Raw genomic sequence first — 22,373 nt, forward strand, 5'->3', positions numbered from 1 at the left:
TAACTAAAGGTAAAGGAGAGGTTTTTTGTTGTTTATTGTAGATAACACAGTCTGTGAAGCATGAGGGGGAGCAAGTGCCATTTCTGATAACAAACTTTGCACTTTTTCTCTCCCCCTTTATGTAGTTTTAAACCTACACAACTCAATATTTTACACTAACAGAACGAACGATTAAAAACAGAATTAAAAAGTCACTTCTAAGCAGGTGGGTGTGGTACCTGTGCTAATAAATTAACATTCCACTGCTCCCTTGGCTTTCCCTGCTGGAAAAGCAGAATTTCTGCTGGATTTCTGCTCCCTGATGGGGAGCAGGATGTGCAAACCCTGCAGGGCTCGCTCTGCAGACAGGCACATTTTGCTTTTTGTGACAAATCCCTTTCCAAAGGGGTTTTTTTTTTTGTTTTATTTTTTCCTTTTTCCTGTCCTTGGGGCAGCCTGGCCTCTGTGCTGCTGCTGTCCCCTGCAGCAGCAGGCTGTGTCCCCAGTGCCACCAGTGCTGTTAGTTCTGTTATTAACTCGGCTATTACTGGGACTTAATTAACTTAATTAACCCTTGGAAGGGCGGTAATAAGGCCCACAGCAACACGGTCATATTTCAAGATAGGAAAGTGTGGACACACACATTTATAGAGCTGGGGAATTCCAGCTTGGGAATTCTTGTCAGGCCTGGATTTCTCCTGACTCTCAGCTCCATTCCCAGGCTGACAAGCTGACTGCAGCTTCAGTTAGGGAGGAGTCTCCCAGGGTGACAACACGGTGACAAACAGAGTGGAATTCATCACCAACATTAACCCCTGGTGTCTTTCCCGTGGGACACATCCTGAGGTGCTGTCCCAAGGATGTTTTTCCCAATTGTCCCATGAGCTCCTGTCCTGTCCTGGCTGCACTAACACACTTTAAATCCGGGCTGGCTGTACAATAAATTGGCCTTTTTTCCCCAAAGAGCTCCTTGGGTGTCGCTGTCCTTTCTCTCTCTTTGCAGAGCAGTGACCACAGGAAAGAGACAACTTTATTCTAACACACCTTGCTTAAATACACTCAGGACAGGAACTCAAGAACAAAACACAGTCCATTGGTCCAGAGAAGGTAACACCACGTTCCCAGGCTTTTCTCACCTGTCCAGCAGGTGTTTTTATCTTTGTTTTCAATTCTTCTCTTCTGTTTACATTCGAGAAGAGCAGCTGGCTTTGGGAAAGAACCCAGCAGAGCCTGAGAAAGCTGGACTGGAAAAATCCTCACAAGAGGTTTTACAGGCACACCACCAGAGCTGCTGTTCCTGCAGACCCCTCTGGGGTCTCTGACACATCCTCTCCTCCCCAGCTCGTGTTTGTGGCACTCTCCTGTGGTCACTGTGCTGAAAAGAGAGAGAAAGGACAGCAACACACACGGAGCTCTGTGGGGAAAAAGAAATAAAATAAATTGGCCTTTTATTGTCCAGCCAGCCCGGATTTAAAGTGTGTCAGTGCAGCCAGGACAGGACAGGAGCTCATGGGACAATTGGGAAAAACATCCTTGGGACAGCACCTCAGGATGTGTCCCACGGGAAAGACACCAGGGGTTAATGTTGGTGATGAATTCCACTCTGTTTGTCACCATGTTGTCACCCTGGGAGACTCCTCCCTAACTGAAGCTGCAGTCAGCTTGTCAGCCTGGGAATGGAGCTGAGAGTCAGGAGAAATCCAGGCCTGGAGAGAATTCCCAAGCTGTGATTCCCCAGCTCTGTGAATGTGTGTGTCCACACTCTCCTGGTTCAGGGCAGCCCTTGGGGTGCTGTTACAGAGAGGGAGATGAGCTGAGCTCAGGACAGGCTGGCCAAGCCCCGTGGCACAGCTACCCCCAGTTCATCTCTGCTCCTTCTGCTTCCCTTTGGGACAGCTCCTGTCCCCACACCTCTCCCTGGCTGGCAGAGCCATCCTGGAGAGTGTTCAAAGCCTGCAGTGCTGAAAGCATCTTTGTCTTGGAGTCACTGGGCACTTGGGGCTGGATGGGACCTCTGGAGCCTCATGTCCAGCTCCAGAGAGGCTCAGCTGTAAGATCAGGGAGGTGGCTCAGGGCTTTTTGCAGGCAAAAAGATAATTTTTTAAAATTTTTGGGGTTTTTTTTTTGGGAACACTTTTTTTTGAGAACATCCACTTGCAGGCAAGCAGAGAACAGCAGTGCTGCTGCCTCTGGGCTTGATGTTGAACTGGAAGGAAATGGGATGTGAAAATGATGCACAAATGGTGCAGAGATGTAGAAATGGTGCACAAGAGGTCTGTAGATGTAGCAGTGGTGTAAAAATGGTGTAGAGATGTAAAAGTGGTGCACAAAGCTCTATAGATGTAGAAGAGATGCACAAATGATGTAGAGATGTAGAAATGGTGTATCAATGGTCTAGAGATGTAGAAGTGGTGTACAAATGGTCTGTAGATGTAGCAGTGGTGTAAAAATGGTGTAGAGATGTAGAAATGGTGCACAAATGTTCTATAGATGTAAAAGTGGTGTACAAAGGGTGTAGAGATGTAGAAATTGTGTAAAAATGGTGTATAAATGTAGAAATGGTGCACAAATGTTCTATAGATGTAAAAGTGGTGTACAAAGGGTGTATAGATGTAGAAATTGTGTAAAAATGGTGTATAAATGTAGAAATGGTGCACAAATGGTCTGTAGATGTAGCAGTGGTGTAAAAATGGTGTAGAGATGTAGAAGTTGTGTAAAAATGGTGTATAAATGTAGAAATGGTGCACAAATGGTCTGTAGATGTAGCAGTGGTGTAAAAATGGTGTAGAGATGTAGAAGTTGTGTAAAAATGCTGTAGAAATGTAGAAATGGTGCACAAATGTTCTCTAGATGCAGCTGTGGTGCACAAAGCCCCACTGCTCTCTCACACTGTGGGTATCTCACAGGTCCCTGGGCTTCCAGCCCTGCCCCTCACCTCTGAATCACAGCAATAAATCCATGGGCACAGCCAGCCACGTTCCCTCTGCAAATTTGGGGCTGGGGATCCTTTCTGTGTCTGCCTTGTCTCTCTCTCCATCTCCTATCTCACATCTGGTTTCCTCCTTCTGTTTCCAAGGCCAGGGAGGAAGAGGTGAGGAAGAAGTTCCGGCCCATAGAGCAGCTGAAGGAGGAGTTTGAAAAGCTGAACATGAAGATTGAAACAGATTATGAAATTATGGTTAAATTAATCAGCAAATTCAACAGCTCTGCCTCCACGCTGGATGAAAAAGTAGCAGCACTTTATGATCTCGAATATTATGTGCACCAGGTAACAAGAATGCCTCGGTAACTACCGTGTAAAATCCAGGGGATACGGTGTCATAAACGGGGTTTTATTTTTCTTATCGGTATCAGGTAATACAAATTGCTTAATTACCATAATCCTGGGACAATAACAGACAGCAGAGGACTAGTGCAGGCTTATTTTATATCCAGGTTGGAATTAATCACCGCTCGTGCCAGGAGCCAGCAGTATCCTGGTGCTTGCCTGATTTGTTGTCTGTTCTCAGGCTGGTTTTCTTTTCCTCTCTTTTCCCTCTTTTATCTGCTTAATGTTACAAAATGGGGTTTCAGCTGCCATTTTTGGGTAAGTAGAGTGGTGGCTGCTAAGGAAATAATTATTTCCTCTCTGCTTCCATGGAATGCTGCTGTTGTTGAGGGTAGGTGTCCTTACATCAGTTCACAGAGAATATCTTTGTGCCAGGGAAGGCAGCAGCCCCCCCAGAAGCCCCTGTTTTGTCCTGGTGTGAGTAAGCAGTGCCATGCAGTGCTAATTAGCTCTGGGTGAGGGTGAACATATTTCCTGGAATTTCACTTCCTCGGGTTTGTGCTCACATTTTTTTCTCCCCCCCCTCTCCCTCTGATGTCTCTTGCTCTGCTTTCAGCTCACACATTCCCTCCTGCCCTTGGATGCAGCTGCAGGCTCAGAGCTCAGCTCTGCTCCCCTGGGCTCGGTGCCTTCCTCGCTGCCACCCCTGGAGGGTGTCTGGGCACCCAGCCTGGGACTTGGCTTCTCCCTGCCCCGTGACTGGGAGAGCCTGGAGTGCACTGGGAGAGCTTCCAGTGGCACTTTGGAATTCCAGAGGCTGAATGGGACAACTCCTGGGAGGTGCCAGTGCGAGCCCTTTCACTGGAGCAGCACTTGTTGAACCAAATGTGGCATTTTGGGGGCAGGTAGCTGAAGCGTTGCTGCTGTGACAGAGGCAGTCCGTGTGCCAGCTGACAGAAATGTGATTGCCAGGGCTCTTTGTCTCGAATTTCCCACCCTGAATCGCTGCTGTGGGCATGCACAGGCTGCCTTGCTGTTTGTTCTCCCTGCTTTTGTGTCACTGACGGCATCTGTGTGACTCAGAGAAAAACTGGGAACAATGGGCGCCCAAAGAGCTTCGTGTTTGTACTCGGGGCTAATCTTGCCTGATTAAGGGTGCTAAAAAATCAACCCCTAAATGCTCTGGGGTGCTTTGGATTTCAGCTAAAAAGCAACCCCCAAACGCCCTGGGATGTTTTGGATTCCAGGTAAAAAGCAACCCCCAAATGCTCTGGGGTGCTTTGGATTTCAGCTAAAAAGCAACCCCCAAACACCCTGAGATGTTTTAGATTCTGGATTCCAGGTAAAAAGCAATCCCCAAACTCCCTGGGATGTTTTGGATTCCAGCTAAAAATCAAACTCCAAACCCCCTGGGATGCTTCGGGTTCTGGATTCCAGTTAAAAAGCAACCCCCAAACCCCCTGAGATGCTTTGGGATGCTTTTTTTTTTTTTTCTCGGGATGCTTTACATTCCAGCATAACAGTCGGCACTATTCCAGCAGAAAAATCCCTGCAGCACAGGATGGGGCAAAGAATTTCAGCATGGCAGAGGAGCAGGGACTGGAGCATCAAAGGGAAGCACATGCAGCATCAGAGGGGTCAGAGAGGGGGAATGGCAGGAGCTGGCAGGGCACAGAGGCTCTTTGTGTGCCCGTGACAGCGCTGCTCTGTGCCCGCGCTCCCGGGGCAGATGGCTGGGCAGCACCTTCTCGTCAGGCAGGAAGCTGATAAGAAATATGACTTGTCTCTAAGCCAGCGTGGCTTTTCCTCCTCTTTCTTCTTCCAGTCAGTTGAATGCGTCCAGAGCATTATCTCTGCTTGGGACTGACTTTAGCAGAGCCGGCTTAATGTAATTACTGAACAGCAGCCAAAGGACGCTGGTGCTGCATCACCCTGGAGGGGCTGAGCTGTCAGGGCTCCTCTGCAGCGAGCCACAGCCGTGCCCTGGGAGCAGGGCACCCTGCAGCTGTGGGTGACCCACCTGTGCAGGTGCCACCTTGCCCAGCCTCCATCACAGCAGTTCTGTGCCTTGGGTTTGTTTTTTTTTTCCCAACTCTTCATCTCCTGGGCATCCTCTGCTGCCTCCGGGGCTCGGGATGGCACGGGATGCCCTGTGGAGTGGGAGATGCCATGCCCTGGAGGGGACATGCTCTGTGGCATGGCCAGGAGCCCCAGGAGCAGCGGGCTGTGTGCCCTGGCAGCCGTGGCTGGTGGCCAGCCCGGGGAGACGCTCCGTGCTGCCTCTGAAGAGTCACCCCAAGGGCTCTGCCTTTGCTCAGATGGCTCTTGCCAGCTCTGCTTTGCTTCTCCCCAGCCGTGATTCAGCTTGGCATGTTCAGGAGGCTGTCCTGGAGAAGGAGCAGGGGAGTTTGGCTCGCTGGGTTGTCTGTAACGCATAAAACCCAAATGCAAATGTGGAGAGGGCAGAGCGCGGCTCATAAACAGCATCCACGGTGCTTGCACAGCAGTGTGCAGAGCCAGGGCCCTTCTCAGGCATCACAGGCTCCTTCTCTCAATTATTTACTCTGCTTATCTTCCTCCCTCCTCTCCTCTGACATGCCACACCATCTCTCTCTGCTAATTTCCTCACATGCTGCTTTCCCTCGCTCTTGTTTTCCAACATTTTCTCTTCCCTCCCTATTTCCTTCCTCCTCCAATTCCAACCTGCTCCCTGAATAGCTGCTGTCATATTTGCTCTTCTCCCACCGCTCCCCTCCCCTGCTTTGCCTGTGTACTTTACTCGAGAGCTCTTTTGATCTTTGGTTTTTCTTCTGTGCCGATTGCAGTGGACTGAAGTGAGGTAGGAGCTGCTGCCTCCCAGCATCTGCTGCTCCCCAGAGAGGTTAATACCTTCAAGTTGTTAAGTTTGGGGATTCTGTTGGTTTTAAAACAGTGAGTGAGGGAAGGAGCTCTCACGACAGACTCTGGTTAAAAAGGATAAACACATTTTCAGCATAAGCTTGACAGCACAATTTCCATTCTGCAGTTGTGGTGTCTCACTGATGCTGGGGCAGCACCAAGGACTCTGAGGTTACAGCAGTGGCTGCTTTGACCACACCAGGTGCTGGATGCAAATTCCTGCCTGTCCATACATTGCAAATTCCTGCCTGTCCATACATTCCCTCTCGTGCAGAAGTCAATGCTGATTCCAGCACTAAACCAGTTTTTACAGAGGCTGAGTAATAAAAGGACCCACTGGCAGCCGAAATTGGGTTGCTGCACGGATTTCTTTGTAGACAAAGAAGGGTCTGCAGAAAAGTGAGAGATCTGGCAGGCCTGGTTTATAGGGACAGTTAAAAGAGCAGCATCTGAAAGGGTACAAAAGCTGCTGCAAATCCTGAATCAGCCCCAGCAGACGTGCAGAGAGCAGCTTTGCAGAGGCCCAGGTGAGTTTTGTCCCATTGGGGAGCAGAGATGAGCTGGAGCTCCCCAGGCCCTGCTTTGCTCAGTAACGACAGACCCGTAGGACACAAAGCCTCTTCCTCCTCCTGGCTACCTGAAATACCTGACTTCGGGCCAATTTTGATGAAGGTACATGGCTGAGATAAATATAGCACTGAGCATGAAGTCATTGACTAGAAGAGTGTCCCACATGCCCTGCATGGCTCGTGGTTTGTCCTGTCCCACCCCATCAGGGGGTCAGCTTGCCCTGCTGATAACTCATTTTTATCTTCTGTTTCCATCTGCCAGCGATTGCTGTTGTCTCCCTGTCTTTCAGGCAGGAGAAATGTCGAATTTCTAAACCTGATTTTTCTGTGCAGGCAGTTCTGAGCATTCATCAGATCCCCTTTTAAACAAAAAAAAAAATTAAAAAAAAAATCATTGAATACCAAAATGCATCGATTTGACTTTGGACTGAATTTTGTACTTGAAGCACTTTGTGCTGTTTCTCTAAATGTTGTCTGTGAGCACTCAGAGCCTTTTCTGATCTCCTCTCCAAGAGCAGATGCCCAGTGGGGCTGTGCCTGGCTGGCCCCTGCTCCACTCAGAGCCAGAGGTTGATGAATCCCCACTAATGTGTCAACTTTTCCCTACTGCCAGTTAATCCATTATTGTTTGCTTGGAAAAGTCATCGTGGGGCAGCTCCTGCTGACCCCTCCAAGCAGGGACTGTTTTTTTTTTTTTTCTTTCCTTGTCCATGGGAAGGTGTTGATGGAACTCATGGAGAGCTCCCAGAGCTCCTCACTGCAATGTGTGCACTCTGTTGGTGCTGGCAGGCTCCTAAACATCCCTGGTGCTACAATTACAGCATCAATTAATTACTGCATTTGCAAAACACGCCATTCCCTGGGTCCCCAGTAAAGGCCTGCTCAGGGGACAGCAAAGAGCTGGAGTTTTTTGACATCAGCAGATGTGTGGAGGTTTTGGCACCACCTGAATTACCAGAGCAATGTGTCAAGAGCACTTTGGATAGCTGTAATCAAAGTATTTGAGTTTCCAGGGATGCTTTCTGTGTGTGACAATGTCCTGCCACTGTGGGGACACTGTGCCTGTGCAGCCCTGACCTTGCTGCTGTGGGCAGGACCGTGCAGAGCTCAGCCATTCCCTCGGGATTTTCAATTCCTTTAAAACTGCGTGCTGGTTTGATGCCTCGGGTTGTAGCTTTTCTATTTTTCAGAATCTCTGCTGCTTAGTGTGGAACTCTGAAACTTCACATGAGGTGTTGGTGAGTTCTCTTCACAGGGGACTCAGACAAAACAATTCCTTTCTAGCTGGACAATCAAGGACAACTGGCACCCAAAAAGCAGAAACAGCAGCGAGGGAAAGGGGGCAAGGCAGGGGCTGAGACTTCATAGCCTGGGGCTGTGGGTGGATCATTGACCCCAATGTGCAGATGAACCAAAACTGATAAAAGTGTAAAACTCGTGCCCAGGATCCAGCTGGGATTTGATTTGGGTGTAGCCCTGGCCGGGCTCTTGCACTGCCCGAGGTGAATCCTTTCAATAAATATATTTAATTATATTTTATTCCTTTTGCTCTGTCTGGTCTCTGTTCCAGCTCAGTCTCTCCAGGTATCAGGTTAGAGCAGGATGATGGGTGTGAAGGGAGGTGCTCTCCAAGGGAGGTTTGTGCTGACAGGACCTTTTCTCTCCAGGTGGACAATGCCAAGGATTTCCTGTCCCTGGGTGGGCTCCAGTTGGTGATTGAGGGGCTCAACAACAGCGAGGCCTCTCTGAAGGAGCACGCTGCCTTCGTCCTGGGAGCTGCCCTGTCCAGGTGAGACTGCCCTGCCCAGGTGACACCTGCCCTGCCCAGGTGACACTGCCCTGCCCAGGTGACACTGCCCTCAGCTGCCCTGTGTGCCTCTCCTCACATCTCTTGTTTTATTCCTGATGCCAGACACTGAAAGCTGTGCTGGGACACGCCACAGAATTGTCTTGTGCCCTGCCCAGCCCTTGCATTATCCCATTGTCCCCTCTCAGTGTGTCCTCATCTTGCTCACTGGGCATACCCACCACTCATGTGGGGTCACATCTAGGATTGTTTCTCGACTTCCCTGGGTTCTCTGTTTGTACAGAGTCCAGGAGGGGAATAATTCTCCCTCTGTCCCCTGGCCAGCCCTGTCTGGGGGAAGATGTGAAGGAGGGAACAGTTACAAACACCCCAGAGACCACTTTGTCCTTCCTCTGCCTCGCTCCTGAGCTGCTTCACGATGGCAAGGTGCTGGTTTGAGCAGCTCCTGTGATCTCTAAGTGGCGTTTGGGCCCCATGGACACGTGGCTCTGACATCAAAGGGGTGTTGATTCCACCCCTATTCCCTTCCAGGGGTCAGGAATAGGGTCAGCAGGCAGAACCCAGGGGACACTGACTGCAGGATGTTTGGGGTTCACAGGAAGGATGTGCTGTGCCTCGTGGGCAGTGCTGCAGGAGCTACCCTGGGGGCTCCAGAGGTTTTTTTTGGTGCCTCCTTTTTCATTGATGGGTTTGGAGGCTTTGCAGGGGGGGTGTGTGTGAATTTGCACATTCAGAGGTGCAGAGGCTTTAGAAATGCATTGCATGGACTCAAACTTCAGGATCAGAAGTGCAGAGTGAAAATTGAAGGTCAGGACTGTTTTATCTGCATATTTCTACACCTAAAAATACAGTCACCTTCTCCAGCATCATAAATTATTTATGGCTTAGTCTAACACATGGTCCACAGACCTGCATTTATTTGGCAATCCTGTGTGCAATGCAGTTGGGCCTCAGCTTCTGGGGCCTCGTGGACAGGAGCAGGAACCCAGATTTACACCAGGAAAGGATCCAGGACCTGGTCTGAAACAGAGCCTGACTTAGTGATGACAGGAAGAGACATCAGAAACAAGACCTGCTCTTCGTGCTCTGGTGTATGTCAGTCTCTGAAACAATTCTGGAGTGAGTTTTGTGTAGACTCTTTGTACAGAGAACATCATGCAGAGGGTCTGGGAGCATTTGCAGGTAACCTGTGAAATGACAGGGGCTGTTAAAGAGCTTCTCTCCAGATGGACCTGCCATGACATAGCCAAGACCCCAAAATTTCATTGTCTCATGGTACTTGACAGTGCAGCAGTGGCCACGAGAGTCCCACTTTTGTGCAGCATTTCTCACTCAAGTGCAAAAATCTTCTTTGGAGAGAACCTCTCATCTGATATGACAACATTAAACTGCTGCTTTGTAAACTTGTGGACCTTTTTTCTTTGAAGGACATTCTGGCAGATGGTAATTTGGAGTGGTTTGGATGATACATTGTCTGAGAGCTCTGTTCCAAAATGTGAGGGATATTATGCCTTGGTTTGAGTTTGCTTTTCCTCCCCTTGCTGTGCTTAAGCCTTCTCAGTAGACACCTACATGCCAACTCGTCTGCTGTGTGCTCACTGCTTAATTCATTTGTTCATACATTTTCTCAGCTTACTCCATGCTCTAGTTAAACTGTTGGGGGCATTTCAGGTACTTCACACAGCATTTTGTGTTCTTCTGAGGGCTTGTTGTTTATTCCCTCCCCTCCTGGTTGTTCCTGGGAGCCTTGGAGAGCTGGTAGGGTTTTCCAGTAAATCCCCAGGGGTGTCCCAGCTGCCTGGGCTGCAGGGACATGATCTGCTCTGTGCCTGGGGCTGGGCTCAGGTCCTGTGCTGGATGCTGAGCCTGGGCAGGGGCAATGCTCTGTGGCCACCTCCCAGCTCCCTTCAGCCAGGCTGGCTCGGGTTTCCAGCCAGGCAAACATTCCCAGAGGGAAATCAGGGCATGATGGCAGCAGAGCCTGGCATGGGAGGTCAGCAGCTCCTGGCACAGCCCAGCCTGGCAGCTTGGTGTTGTCTGTACAAGTGTTTAACTCAGGAGGAATCCACAGGACACTGAGCCATTCCAGACGTGCCTGGGTCACATCCAGAACTTTGCAGCTCTCAGAAATACCCAGATCTTCTCCAGATCTGCACTGTCCTTAGCTCAGGTCAGGGATGGAACAGGGAACCAGCCTGCACATGGTCCTGCCAGGACCTGGCTCAGAGCTCTGGCTGTGCTGGAAGCTCTTTTGGATAAAAGGGTTTTCCAGGGGGTCAGCATTGAGCCAACACACCAGGGGGGCTGGCCAAGGCTTGGATCAGCAAAGGCAGGAGGAGGAGGAGGCACAACAGGGCCAGCTCAGGATTTCTCCTTCCTGATATTGCTCCTGTTTATTTGGCTTGAGGCAGACCTGAAAAGCAGCCACAGCTCAGCATGGTTTGGACCTCAGGGCACAGAGACCTGGGTGCAGCTGCCAGGACCTGGCCTGGCATCCATCTGTGAGCCCCTGCCACGGGACAGGCAGATTTCTTCACCTGACAGCGAGGAAATCAAGTTTTCATCTCATGTCTCTCTTATGTGTCCTTCACTTGAGGCATTTGGGTTTTAATTGCCGAGTCTGTGACCAAATCAAACATTGTTCCATCTGGTGGAGTTCTCTGAGCAGTGCCCCTTATTGCAAGTCTAAAACCTCATCACATTCTTCCTGGTTTTAAGCCTTTAACAAAATGTTTTTCCATTCAGCAGTTTGCAAAAGTAAACTTCATTTGAACAATCCTCAAGTGCTCTGATTGCAAATAAAAGTTAAATGCACTAACAAAAATAATTGCTAGGCATGTGGGGTTGTGCATTTAGGTATCCATAATTCACTAACACTATATGCCAATACACAGCATTATCTGGATTTCCAGTGATTGCATTAGCATAAAAGCATGTTAGCATTTATCCTGTGGTACTAACATTTAAATATATATAAGTATGAAATATTAAGAGCCAGCATTTTGGAGGCAAGTGAAACTACTGTCTGTAAAATGTTCCTGCACATTTTGAAGGTACACTCCAGCATGTTCACATGACAATCAGCATTTGCACCATTGGGTCCAAACATTACAAAAATGTCAATGTTTTATGCAAAGAGGAGCTATATTAAGCTAAAAAAGATTGCTGATGAGAGAAGTGTCTTCTGATGTCCTCTGAGCTATTTCCAGGCAGCATCTCCCTTTTGTTGTGGCACAGCCAGGCCTCTGTGCAATCTGTATCTCCATGTTTCACAAGACTGCAAGTGTTAGCCAGAAAGGATTATGCTTGTGATTAAAACCTCCATTTTTGAAAACTTTACCTACAGGAAACGTTTTTCCACACCAATAATTTGAACGTTTTAGTATTTTGTAATAAAAGGATTTTTGTAATCCGTTTAGAAGGGGAATAATAATTTCTGATGAATGCCTTCTTGAAGCTTTATCCCAAATGCTCTTGGGGGTGAGTTGGAGGTGAGGATGGAGAGAAGTTCAGCTGTGGGACCTGCAAGGCAGAGGGAAGCAGTTTGTATTTCATGGGGACAAGGCAGAAAGCTCAGAAATGAGATTTTTGACCTGGCCAAAGTGGGGAACTGGGGGGGCAGCCACTCGTGCAGCTTCAGTGAGAGAAACTCGTGGCATTTTGGGCAGACCTTTAACAACCCACCCAGTGGGGTGGCCAGGGACAAGGATGTCCCACTGATGGTCCCGTGGTTGCCACCTGCCCTAGAAGGGCCCAGGGCAGTCCCAGCACAGCCTCTGCCCACAAACCCAGCACTGCTGGGCTCCCACTGCTCCCTTTTGGCCCTGAGTGCTAAAATAATGGACTAAAGGCTTGGGAGGAAACTCATCCCTGCTGACAACTGAGGCACGATCCCATAGCAGCACACAAGAGTTTCCCATGGATTGTTCAGCTGGTTTTAATTCAGAGATTAAAGCCCCTGAAGGATCCTGAACATCCCATTCACCATCATTTGTGTTACCCAGCTCTGGGGCTCACTCAGAGCTTGCCCCACATTGGTAAAGCCAGGAGAGACACAAAATGGGTTTTTGCTTCTCAAGAGAAGCTCCCTGGGCTCTGTTTCCTCCTGCTGGGGTGTCCAGCAGAGCTCAGCACCTTGGTTCTGCTTTCCCATTGTGTTTCCTGAGGGATGTGGGAATGCTGAATCCTTGTCCCTCAGTCCCCTGGTGGTTTCCATTCCCCAGGAGTTCCCTGCTCTGCTGGAGGAGCAGCAGCTCCTGCAGGACACCCCTGTCAGGAGGAAAGAGCTTCCACCAGATTTAAGGGGTTTGAGTCAGGTCCAGCTGTGCACTGAAACTGGTTGGTGCTCACTGGTGTTAAATAACACAGAGGCCCAAGCAATAAACCCGGGAAAAGTAAAATTAAAGACCTTGCTTCGATGCTGTCTTGTAAGGACATAAGAATTTCTGTGCAGAGAAATAAATCTGGTTAGCTTAACAAGCACTGTCCCTACCCATTTATTTCCAATCCATCTTCATCCCTTCCTCCTCCAGCTCCTTCTCCTTTTACATCCTGCAGTATTTGCCCTTCTCTTTATCCCCTTCCCCTGATTTTTTCAGGGGCCCTCGTTGCCCACACCATGTGGTTGCCATCTCCCAGTTGCAGTAATTCCAGTTCCACTCCTTGACTGCTTATAATTTCTTCCTTTGAAGATTGTCTTCTCTATTTTTATTTGAACCTCCTGACTTGTGTGGAGTTATCAGCCTCACTGCACTTAATTTCAAATTAATTTGATTGGGTCACCTCAATTTTTTTTCTGTAATGATAATGAACTCAACCTATTTAGCCTTTCCCCATTATGAATAACCTTAACAAAAAACTGCAGTGCAGTATAAATGGGTGTTTCATCATTGTGGTTAATTACACAGAAGAATAAATCCCTAAACATTTTTCAGCCTCTGAAATCTAACAAGGAAGTGTAATTAACAATTAAAGAGTAAACTTTCATCCTTGTGCTCTCAGGAAGGCAAGGAGGGAAAAGTCTAGAATCCAAAGTTCGCTCCTGGGTTTTTGGGGGGAAATTTTTCGGGAGAGATTTTTGGGGCAATGCTGATGGCTGGGAGTGGCAGAGGGTGGGCTCAGCTCCTTGTCTCGTGCCAGGTGTGCTTCCCCAGGTGTCAGAGAGGGGACAAGGTGGGACGGACCCAGGGGCTGGGTTCGGGCTGGGGACATTGTCCTGTCTGTGCAATATGGGAATTCTGGAGAGAGCTCTCAGGGTTGGTGCTGTCAGAGAGGATGGGATGGGATGGGATGGGATGGGATGGGATGGGATGGGATGGGATGGGATGGGATGGGATGGGATGGGATGGGATGGGATGGGAATGCTTGGCCTCACATCCCTTGTGATGTCCCCCTTGGAGCTGAGCTCTGCCCCTTTCCTGGGCTCAGGCAGGTCACCTTGTCCCCCTGTGTCCTTTTCCCACTGCACTGGGTGTCCCCAGAGCCTGCAGGGGCTCCTCAGTGCACTGCTGATGTTCTAGGAGCTGAGGGAGGTGTCCTGCCCCATAAACACAGCCCCACAGAACAGCCAGGGCTGTGACAGGCGTGGGGAGCACCAGGAATCTGCTCCAGCAGAGCTTCAGCACGAAGGGAAAGACTCATCACAGCCAGCTCATGCATTATATAAAACATGTTGTTTCTGTCTCATCGTGTTTAGTAAATGCTCTCTGCTAAAGCCTTTGAGTTATTGTGCTGGTTTCCATTTAAAATACATCTTCAGCCTGGTTACCTAATCACTTTCTGCCCAAAAAAACAGCCCAAAATTGCTGTTTGCCAGTGCAGACGTGGTTCTGTAGCTGGACACAACGTGCATTCCTCTGTGTCTTCAGCCACTATTTATTCATCCTTTTGCTCTCACAACGCCCTGCCAGGAGGCTGGAGCCAGGCAGGGCTTGGTCTCTCCTCCCAGGTAACAAGGACATGAGAAAACAGCCTCGAGTTCTGCCAGGGGAGCTTTTAGATTGGGGAAATTTTTTTTCTCTGAAAGGGTTGTGAAGTACTGGAGCAAGCCTGGAGGAGTTGAAAAGCCACACAGATCTGGCACTTAGGGACACTGTGTAGCAGTGAACACGGTGGTGTGAGATTAGTGGTTGAACTTGATGATCTTGGATGTCTTTTCCAGCCTAAGTGACTCTGTGATCCTGTTTTCTGTTTTTCCTTTTTACCACGGCCTGTACACTCTGCTAATGGCTTCACAGGCTTCAAAGATTTTTCCTCCCTAAGCACCTACATGATTTTCCTGACCTGCTGTGACTTTCCCAGATCTTGGCACGTTCTCTGCATTCCCTCCAAGCAACAGGTGAAAATTCTCACCAAGGGGAGGTCCCTGCACCTGCCCTTGGCTCAGGGTGTGGCTGTGGCAGCCCTTGGTTTGTGATTCCGAGGGGGCTGGATAAAAAGCATTGAGTGAAACAAAGAATGGGAGAGTGGGAGAGGAACAACAGGAGTGGGGAAATGCAGGTCCAGCCTCAGTGAGTGCTCCCAGCAGGGTTTGGGGTGGATTTTTATGACTGCAGCCAGCTGGCAGAGGGATGTTTTGGGGCTGCCCTTGCCTCTCTTCTGCATTTAGCCATGTTTCCTCCCCCACTGCTCTCCTTGTGCTGAGGAGAGGGCAGCAGAGCTTTGCTAGAAGGTAAAATCACACAAAGCAGCACCTGCAGGCTCCCGTGGCACCCAAGAATGGCCCTGGCTGTGCTGACTGAAGAGGGATCAACCTCATTTCCAGGCTGGCATCTTCCAGCCTACCTGGCCTCCCCATACACTGCTTTGATAACTTTTCTCTCATCTGTCTGTTCGTGTGCTTAAAGATTCACTGAAACAGGAGATTATTCATCCATGCAGGCAGCTCCTCAGGCCTTCCACCAGATTGCTGCCAACCTCAGCTGCTTCCAGGCTCTCCAGGTGTTGGAAAGAAAACAACAGCTTACTGGAAATGAGAAACTCCTCATCGCTGTTAACTACTTGTTCTTCCCTCAGGTGCTGACATTCTTCTTGTGAGCTGGGTTTTGGTGTCCCTTTGTTTGAGATGATCTTTTTCCTGCTTGGAAGGAGGTGTCCAGCAGAGGTCCCGGGATGTTTTTTTGGGAGGGGATGGCTCCGTGGCTCGGGCAGCCCTGCAGTCTCTGAGCCCTGATGCTCAGGGCAGCTGTCTGTGCCCACCTGATGTCCCTGGGGAGCCGTGCCAGCCCCTCCCTGGGGGCAGCTGGGAGTCCCCAGATGAGCTGGAGAAGCTCTCAGAGCTGCTTCCCAGCGAGCCTCAGCCCCTCCACGCCACTGCAGGAGCCTTGAATAGATTTGAAAACTAATTTGCTGCTCAGAGCATCAATAGAAGCACGTCACTTGTCCTTTCTGCTGCATTTAATGAGTTTCCAAGGTACTGCAGCCAGGCTGCCATCAAAGGCTCTTGGCTTCCATCAGAAGCCTCGTGGCCCTCAGCACTCTGCTCTTCTCACATCTCACATGTCTCTGATGAATTCAAGGCAGAGCACATCGTATAATTTCTTGAAACCATCCTTTCCAGACTGTCTCTCCTTTTTTTTTTCCCCTCTGAATGTCTTGAGCACAGGGGATGGGAGAGGGGAAGGGCTTTTCCTGCAGTGTCAGCTGGAGCCCAGGAGAAATGTGGGTCATGCAGAACGTCCTGTCACTGCTGCTCTGCACAGGCACAACCCCCTCAGTTATTCCCTCGTGGTGCTCACCACCACTGTTCCCTTCTGCTCATCATCCTGGAGCTGGCTTTGGGCATCCCAGCCTCGGCTGTCACCACCTCCATGGGGCTGAGGAGGGAGGGGACGTGCCAGTGACAGCCAGGGGACAAGGGCACAGCCCTGCAGTGCCACTTCCAAGGGACAGGCCATTAATCCTTAGCTGCAGCTGCCGAGATCAATAATTGGGGCTGTTGTTTTGTATAACCCCAGCAGAACAAGGTGGGAATTGCCTGATTGAAGTGGACAGGATTGCAGAGGAAAGAGCACAAAACCCAGGTGCTGACATGTCCGTGAGGTTTCCCTAAGCCTTGAGCAGCTCCAGCCTGCCACACCCGATGAACCACGAGGGTTATTTGGGTTTTCTCTGTTCCTGTCAGTGCCACAGGGAGGGTTGGAGAGAGTTTCTGGGTTCTGAACTCACAGGTTACCTCCCTGTGCTCGGAGGCTGCCCACGGGAGCCTGTGTGAGCTGCTCTGCGTGCTCCTCCTCTGCTTGTGGAAGCAGGTTGTGTCATATTTCCATACATTCTCCCTCCCCTAAATATGATTTTTAGCTTGTTTGTGTGTCTTGCAACGAGCAGGAGCTCACCTGAGTTGTTTTCCAAATTAACACCCCGCTGGTTTTTCTTAACAAGGTGTTTTTCCAAGCTGAGAACAGTAACGACTCTGAGATATTTTTCTTAAATGCATTTTCTTCTCAGGTACTTCATATTGAAATCTGTCTTAATTTCAGTTCATCTAGTGTGTGAAAACACACGGTGAGGCATTATTAGTCCCTGAAGGAATAAAGACAGATGGAGCCCAAAATGGAATTTGCTTTATGATTAATTGAAACCTTCGAGAGTGCAGTCAGGAGTCAGGGCTTGGTCCTACCCTGGCAGCACCTGGGGATCAATTCAGCTGGCACGAAGAGCCCAGGGGGACACACACAGATGTCACCTGGCAGTGGCAGCCCCGAGCTGTCCCCTCCTGGTGGAGGAGGGCGGGGTGGCCCAGGTGTGGTTGGTTGGGATGATGTGTTTGGGTAATGAGCTGCTATTTCTGCCTCCAGCCTCCCTGTGCTGGTGGCTCTGGTGTCCCTGCTCCGAGCAGAAAGGAGGGGAACACTTTGAGGAATGCCCCAAAAAATTGGGAATGTGGAGGTGTGGGAGTGATGTGGGGTTTGGGATCTGCTTGGGATCCTGCTCCATGTTTCAGCATGGAGCACAGTTTCCTCAAAATTTCCTCAAATTCCTCAAATTTCCACAAATCCTGCCCGGTTTGCTCAGGTTTCCCATCCTTGCCTGTGAGAGGGAAGGGAGGAATGAAGAAACACCGGGTGGTTTTGTGTGTGGTGGCTTCAGCATTAGTGGATATTTCTGGGTCTGTAGCCACATTTTCTGCTGGACAGGAGGAGGAGAAGCTGTTGCAGAAAGGAGAATTCTCCATCACGTTTTGGGAGCAAGTCCTCCCTGTGCAAACTTGTTTTGCTGCTCATGGTGGTGCCTTCATGGTCAGCATGAGCAGCTCTGGAGATGCAGCAAGTGAAGGCAAAGTTGGGTTTTTTGTTTGGTTGTTTTTTTGGTTTTTTTTGCTTTGCAAAGGCAAATCCAGATCCTGGAGCTATGTCAGTATTTCTGTTTGGAGAGGACATGAAGGGGATGGTCAGGGGCAGTGGTGGCACCCCAGGAAATTCCAAATTTGCCACTTGGTGCTCAGTGCTGGTCTGTGCTGCCGTGGTTGTGCCAAGAGAGGGCTGTGGGTGCCTCCCCCGAGGCAGCTGAGTGGGGCTGAGTGCTGAGAACAATTTAAGGAAGGATTTGCTGTGGGAAGCTGAGATTGGCTGTGGAGATCGTGGTTTAAGGTGTGGATGTGCCTGGGGGCCGTGGCTGTGTGTGCTGGGCAGGTGTGTGTGCCCTGAACTGGGACAAACTGGGACAAACTGGGTAACAAACGGCATCCATGGGTCCCTCAGCTGGCAAAAAAATACAGATGCAACCAGGACAGTGTTTTCACCTTCCTGTGGTGCAGGAACAGCCCTCCCAGTTAGGAAGGTGATTGGGACCTTGCTAATTGTCCTGATGAGTGGGAGCACTGATGGAAATGAGCTGATCCTGCAGATCTGAGCCAACTCCTGGGACATCATACCCAGCACGTCCCCAAACAGCCAGGTTCAGTCACTCTGACAAGAGCAGTTTGATTTTTGTTATCCCTGAGCCCCCCTAGGATGGGAGCAGGTTTGCTGGGGTGGATTTTGTACAGGGGGGAGGTTCTGTAGCTGAGTTTTCTCTGCAGGACCTGGCCAGAAGTTGTGGACAGACACTCTAGGGCTGCCGTGAATTTTCTTCTCTTCCCTGGGGGCTCTGGGGATTGCAGATCAGCGGATTGTGGATTAGAGGATCAGGAAGTAGAAATGCATTTTTCATTCTTACGTTGCACACTAATGAACTGACAAATTTAATTTCTTTAAATCCAGCTATTTCAGCTGGAATTGGCCAAGTCACCTTCTGTCTCTTCTGGTACCTGGAGAATGATGCTGGGCCCGATGCCCCCTAAAACAGAGGAAATAAAAATGGAATAGATTTTGATTTTTATTGCATCCCTCCGTGGGGAGGGTCCTGGTTCCTTGGGCAGCCCCTGCACTGTCACAGCTGGGATTTGGGGGACACTGGCTCCGTGTGCCTCTCCTCCAGCTGCACTGTTCCCCAGGGCTGAGGCAGCACCTCCCTACCCAAAAGCTGTGCCAGGGAGAGCCGAGAGCAGCAAAAGGCGTTTGTGTGGTTCAAAGGCTGACGGCTGCGCTGTGGGACCCCGGAGGCGAGGGAAGAGCACATCCATCATTACCCAGTCACCACTCGGAGCTTTCAATGAGGACTAAACAAAACGGCCCTGCCTTTGCAGAGCAGCCTTTATTCCTGCGCTCTGGGATGCTGAAAGTGGGTCTGGAAGGCGGGGGCCTCTCAGCAGAATCCAGCAGAGCCGTGGGCCAGCCCCTGCTGGCAGAGCAGGGCTGGGACATCCATCACTGCCCGGGACTGATGGACGGGTTTGGGGCCGTGCCGATAATATCTTGATTAACAATTAACGCGATGGAAGCGGGAAATGCATCCCGTTCCTCGCCCCGAGCCGACAGGTGAGGATGGATATATGTTGCCTGGTTGATTGCTGTGCCTTATTAGAGCCTATTTAGGGTTGATTGAAAAGCAGAGGCTTTGTGTGAGGAGAGACCTTTAATCTCCTGGCAGAGCCAAGTGTGTTTCCCATCAGGAAGCGTTCCTTCTCTGCTGCTTATCTCTAACCCCCGCTTTAAACCTGAGCCTGGCAGAGACCAAAAGAAAGGCAGGATCAAAACAAAAATAATTGGGATCGTTGCCTTCTGTGGGCAGCCTGAACCCGTTTTTCCTACTTATCAGCTAGTTATTCCTATAGAACTCTTGCAAGAGACAATTCAGCAGTTGCAGCATCTCCTTGATGAAAAGCACTCCAATGGAATAACCATGGCAACAGTTGCTGAGGGCTGGCGTGGCGAGGGACAGGGATGTGCTCTCACATCTCCGAAGGATTTGGGCCCAAATTCCCTGACAAATGGCACTGCTGAGCCCCGGGAGTGGTGCACACAGAGCTCTGTGTGCTGGCTGTGGTCCTGGTGGGGTCCCAGCTTGTCCCACTGGAGCCAGTTCGAAGTCACGTTGTGTTAATGGTGGGCATCCTCCCCTCCTGGTGGAAGGGGAGCTCTGAACCTGAGAGCTGAGAGGGAATCATCAGGACACTCAATCAGGAAGGAAAGGCCAAGGTGGGGACCTCAGAGAGGGACATTCCAAAGCCACAGAGGGTTTCCCAGATTCTGGATGCTCTGGGGAAGGCTGTGTCTCTCTGCTGGTGGTGCCAGAGACTGGTATGGATAATAAACACTTGCCGTGTCTAATTTCAGAGCAGCTTCTTCTTAAACCGACTCTAATTAGTGCTTGATGCTCTACGGGAGAGGTGACAGAGGTGGAGTTTGGGCATTTCCCTCGCAGAGTTGGCCCTTGGGGCATGGCAGAGCCCGGAGGGTTTGTGCCAAGGGTCCCTCGCCCCTGGCTCCTGCTCTCCCCTTGCCCAGGGCTCTTCTGAGTGCTCACTGTTAGGGCCACCCATGTCCCACTGCTCTCCAAATGCTCTGCTCACCGTCTCGGCTTATTTTATGGGATGAAGGCTCTCAAGCAGCTTTGTGGGCAAGGTGGTGTTTTTGTTAGGCACTATTCTCTCATCGTTGTCTTCCTTAATTAGACATCGATACGGCCGAAAAGTAAAAGAAGGGAAGTTCAGCAGAAGAAAAGAGGAGCCTGTTGAAAAGCAGCATTTGTACAGATTTCTGAGAACAGGGCAATAAATACTCCACCTCTGCTTTATAATAATAATAGGCAGATTAAGTATCTCTAAAAATATAAAATAACGTGGGCCTGTTTGGAATAGTCAACATCCTTATCAGCCTGCTGCCATCTCTGCAAACAAGTTTCACTAGAGATGCTGGGCATGATTTTCAATGGCTCAGAGCAGCTGTAGCTTCTTTGACTTCAGTGAAAAGTCTGAGTGCTTGGCACGGCGGCAAACCAAGCCTCTTCCTTTCTGCTTCAAATTGGGCCTTGATTCTAAGTGAGATGAATTTTCTCCTCCTGATAATTCTGTGCATCTGAAGTGATTACAGCTCTGCGTGAGTGCTCTTTTAGGAGATTTCAATGCAGCGTTTTCTTCCGTCTTAAAAAGGTTCCTTCAAGCCTTATGATGCCGGAGATGGGGGGTGAAAAAATAAATCCTGGTGGAAGCCGTTACATCTTCCTATGCAGATGAGAGATTAAAACTTGTATTTTTATAAAACACTCACGGGGCTAAATCGGAAAAGTTCTGTCGAGGCGAGCGGGTTTTGGCTGGTGGGAACGTGCTGCTAAATTCTTATCTGGCGGTGGGGAGGCAGAGCAGGGAGTGGTATTATTTGGAGTTCTTAGAGAGTGAGCTTTAATGTTTGCTTAACTCCACTAAAAATAGACGCCACCCTCTTTTCCTAATAGGCGGCATTTGTCACACTTGATTCATTTCCTCTCCCAAACTGAGCCGCTCCATGAATATTCATCTCTACTCCCCAGGAATCTGCCTGTCCTCACGAGTTGTACTCTCGAGTGAAACCTTCCAGGGCTCCCCGGGAATACCTGGTGGCATCCGTGCAGAATGGATTCCTGCCATGGATTCCTCCGAGCAGTGATTGCTCCTCATCCCTCTGCGGGAGCCCCTGGACCAGTCTCCCGTTCGTGTTGTCATAGCAGCGCAGCAGCGCATCGCCCGCGGCTAAATCTCCTCTTGCTAATTGTGAGATGCGAGGATCACTTCGGCAGGTTTTTTTTTTTTTTTTTTTTCTAGCGGGGATTAGGCCAAAAGGTCCCTTCTGAACCGTGCTGAATGCGGTTTCCTTCAGAAGACACGAGAACTTGGTGGTTAGAGATGTCTGACGAGGGAAGCTTTGTGCAGCAGAGGCAGAGCAGCGCTTACAGAGCTCTCCCATTCATGCTCTGCCACTGCTTAAAGCAGAAATGCCAGAGGAGGATGTAAAATGCTTAATTCCTCATTAAAGAAGTCTGTCAGTGCCTCAGACCTTCTAAACTCGGGGGTCCAGAGCAGGTGGAAGGTCCCTGGAATGGGAGAAATCTGAGAAATCTGCTCCTGCCTGCTGAGTGTTGGGGAAGCAGGGATCAGTTCCTGCTCAGCACCACCAAGGAGGTTTTCAGGCGTGTGCTACAAGAGTTTTACAGGTCTGCTCTGGCGTTGTGAGTGAGAAATGTGCCCAGCAGAAGGAATGATCCCATCCCACCTTTCCCCCTGCGATGAGCCCACGGGTGGGTAAAGAGGGCACAGGAGGCAGAGGAGGTGATTTCTGCTCCACCCTGAGGAGTGATTTATCAGCCAGGATAAATAATAACCTCCGTGCAAGGCTCAGCACCCCTGTCCTGGCATGGAGCAGCAGTGTGGGGTGGCTGTGTCGCCCCCAGGGATGCTGGCTCAGCATGGCAGGATGAGCTGCAAACAATCGGCTCTTCCCATGTTCCCGGGGATGGGGATCAGCTGTTCCTGCTCCCAGGGCCCAATTTTTGGAATGCA

General features: G+C 49.9%; 1 protein-coding gene across 4 annotated transcripts in view; it reads left to right on the forward strand.

Annotated features, from left to right (window-relative positions):
- Positions 1-22,373, forward strand: part of SIL1 (SIL1 nucleotide exchange factor) — a 92,497-nt gene that overhangs the window by 55,253 nt on the left and 14,871 nt on the right. For all 4 annotated transcript variants that reach the window (XM_088173916.1, XM_088173915.1, XM_014889617.2 and 1 more), the window contains 2 exons: positions 3,056-3,247; positions 8,382-8,503. In XM_088173916.1, the coding sequence (XP_088030042.1) occupies positions 3,056-3,247; positions 8,382-8,503 (314 nt within the window). The remainder of the gene's footprint in view (positions 1-3,055; positions 3,248-8,381; positions 8,504-22,373) is intronic.

The sequence above is a fragment of the Sturnus vulgaris genome, chromosome 15 (genome assembly GCF_052056855.1).
Source record: "Sturnus vulgaris isolate bStuVul1 chromosome 15, bStuVul1.hap1, whole genome shotgun sequence".
NCBI classification, from domain to species: Eukaryota; Metazoa; Chordata; class Aves; order Passeriformes; family Sturnidae; genus Sturnus; species Sturnus vulgaris.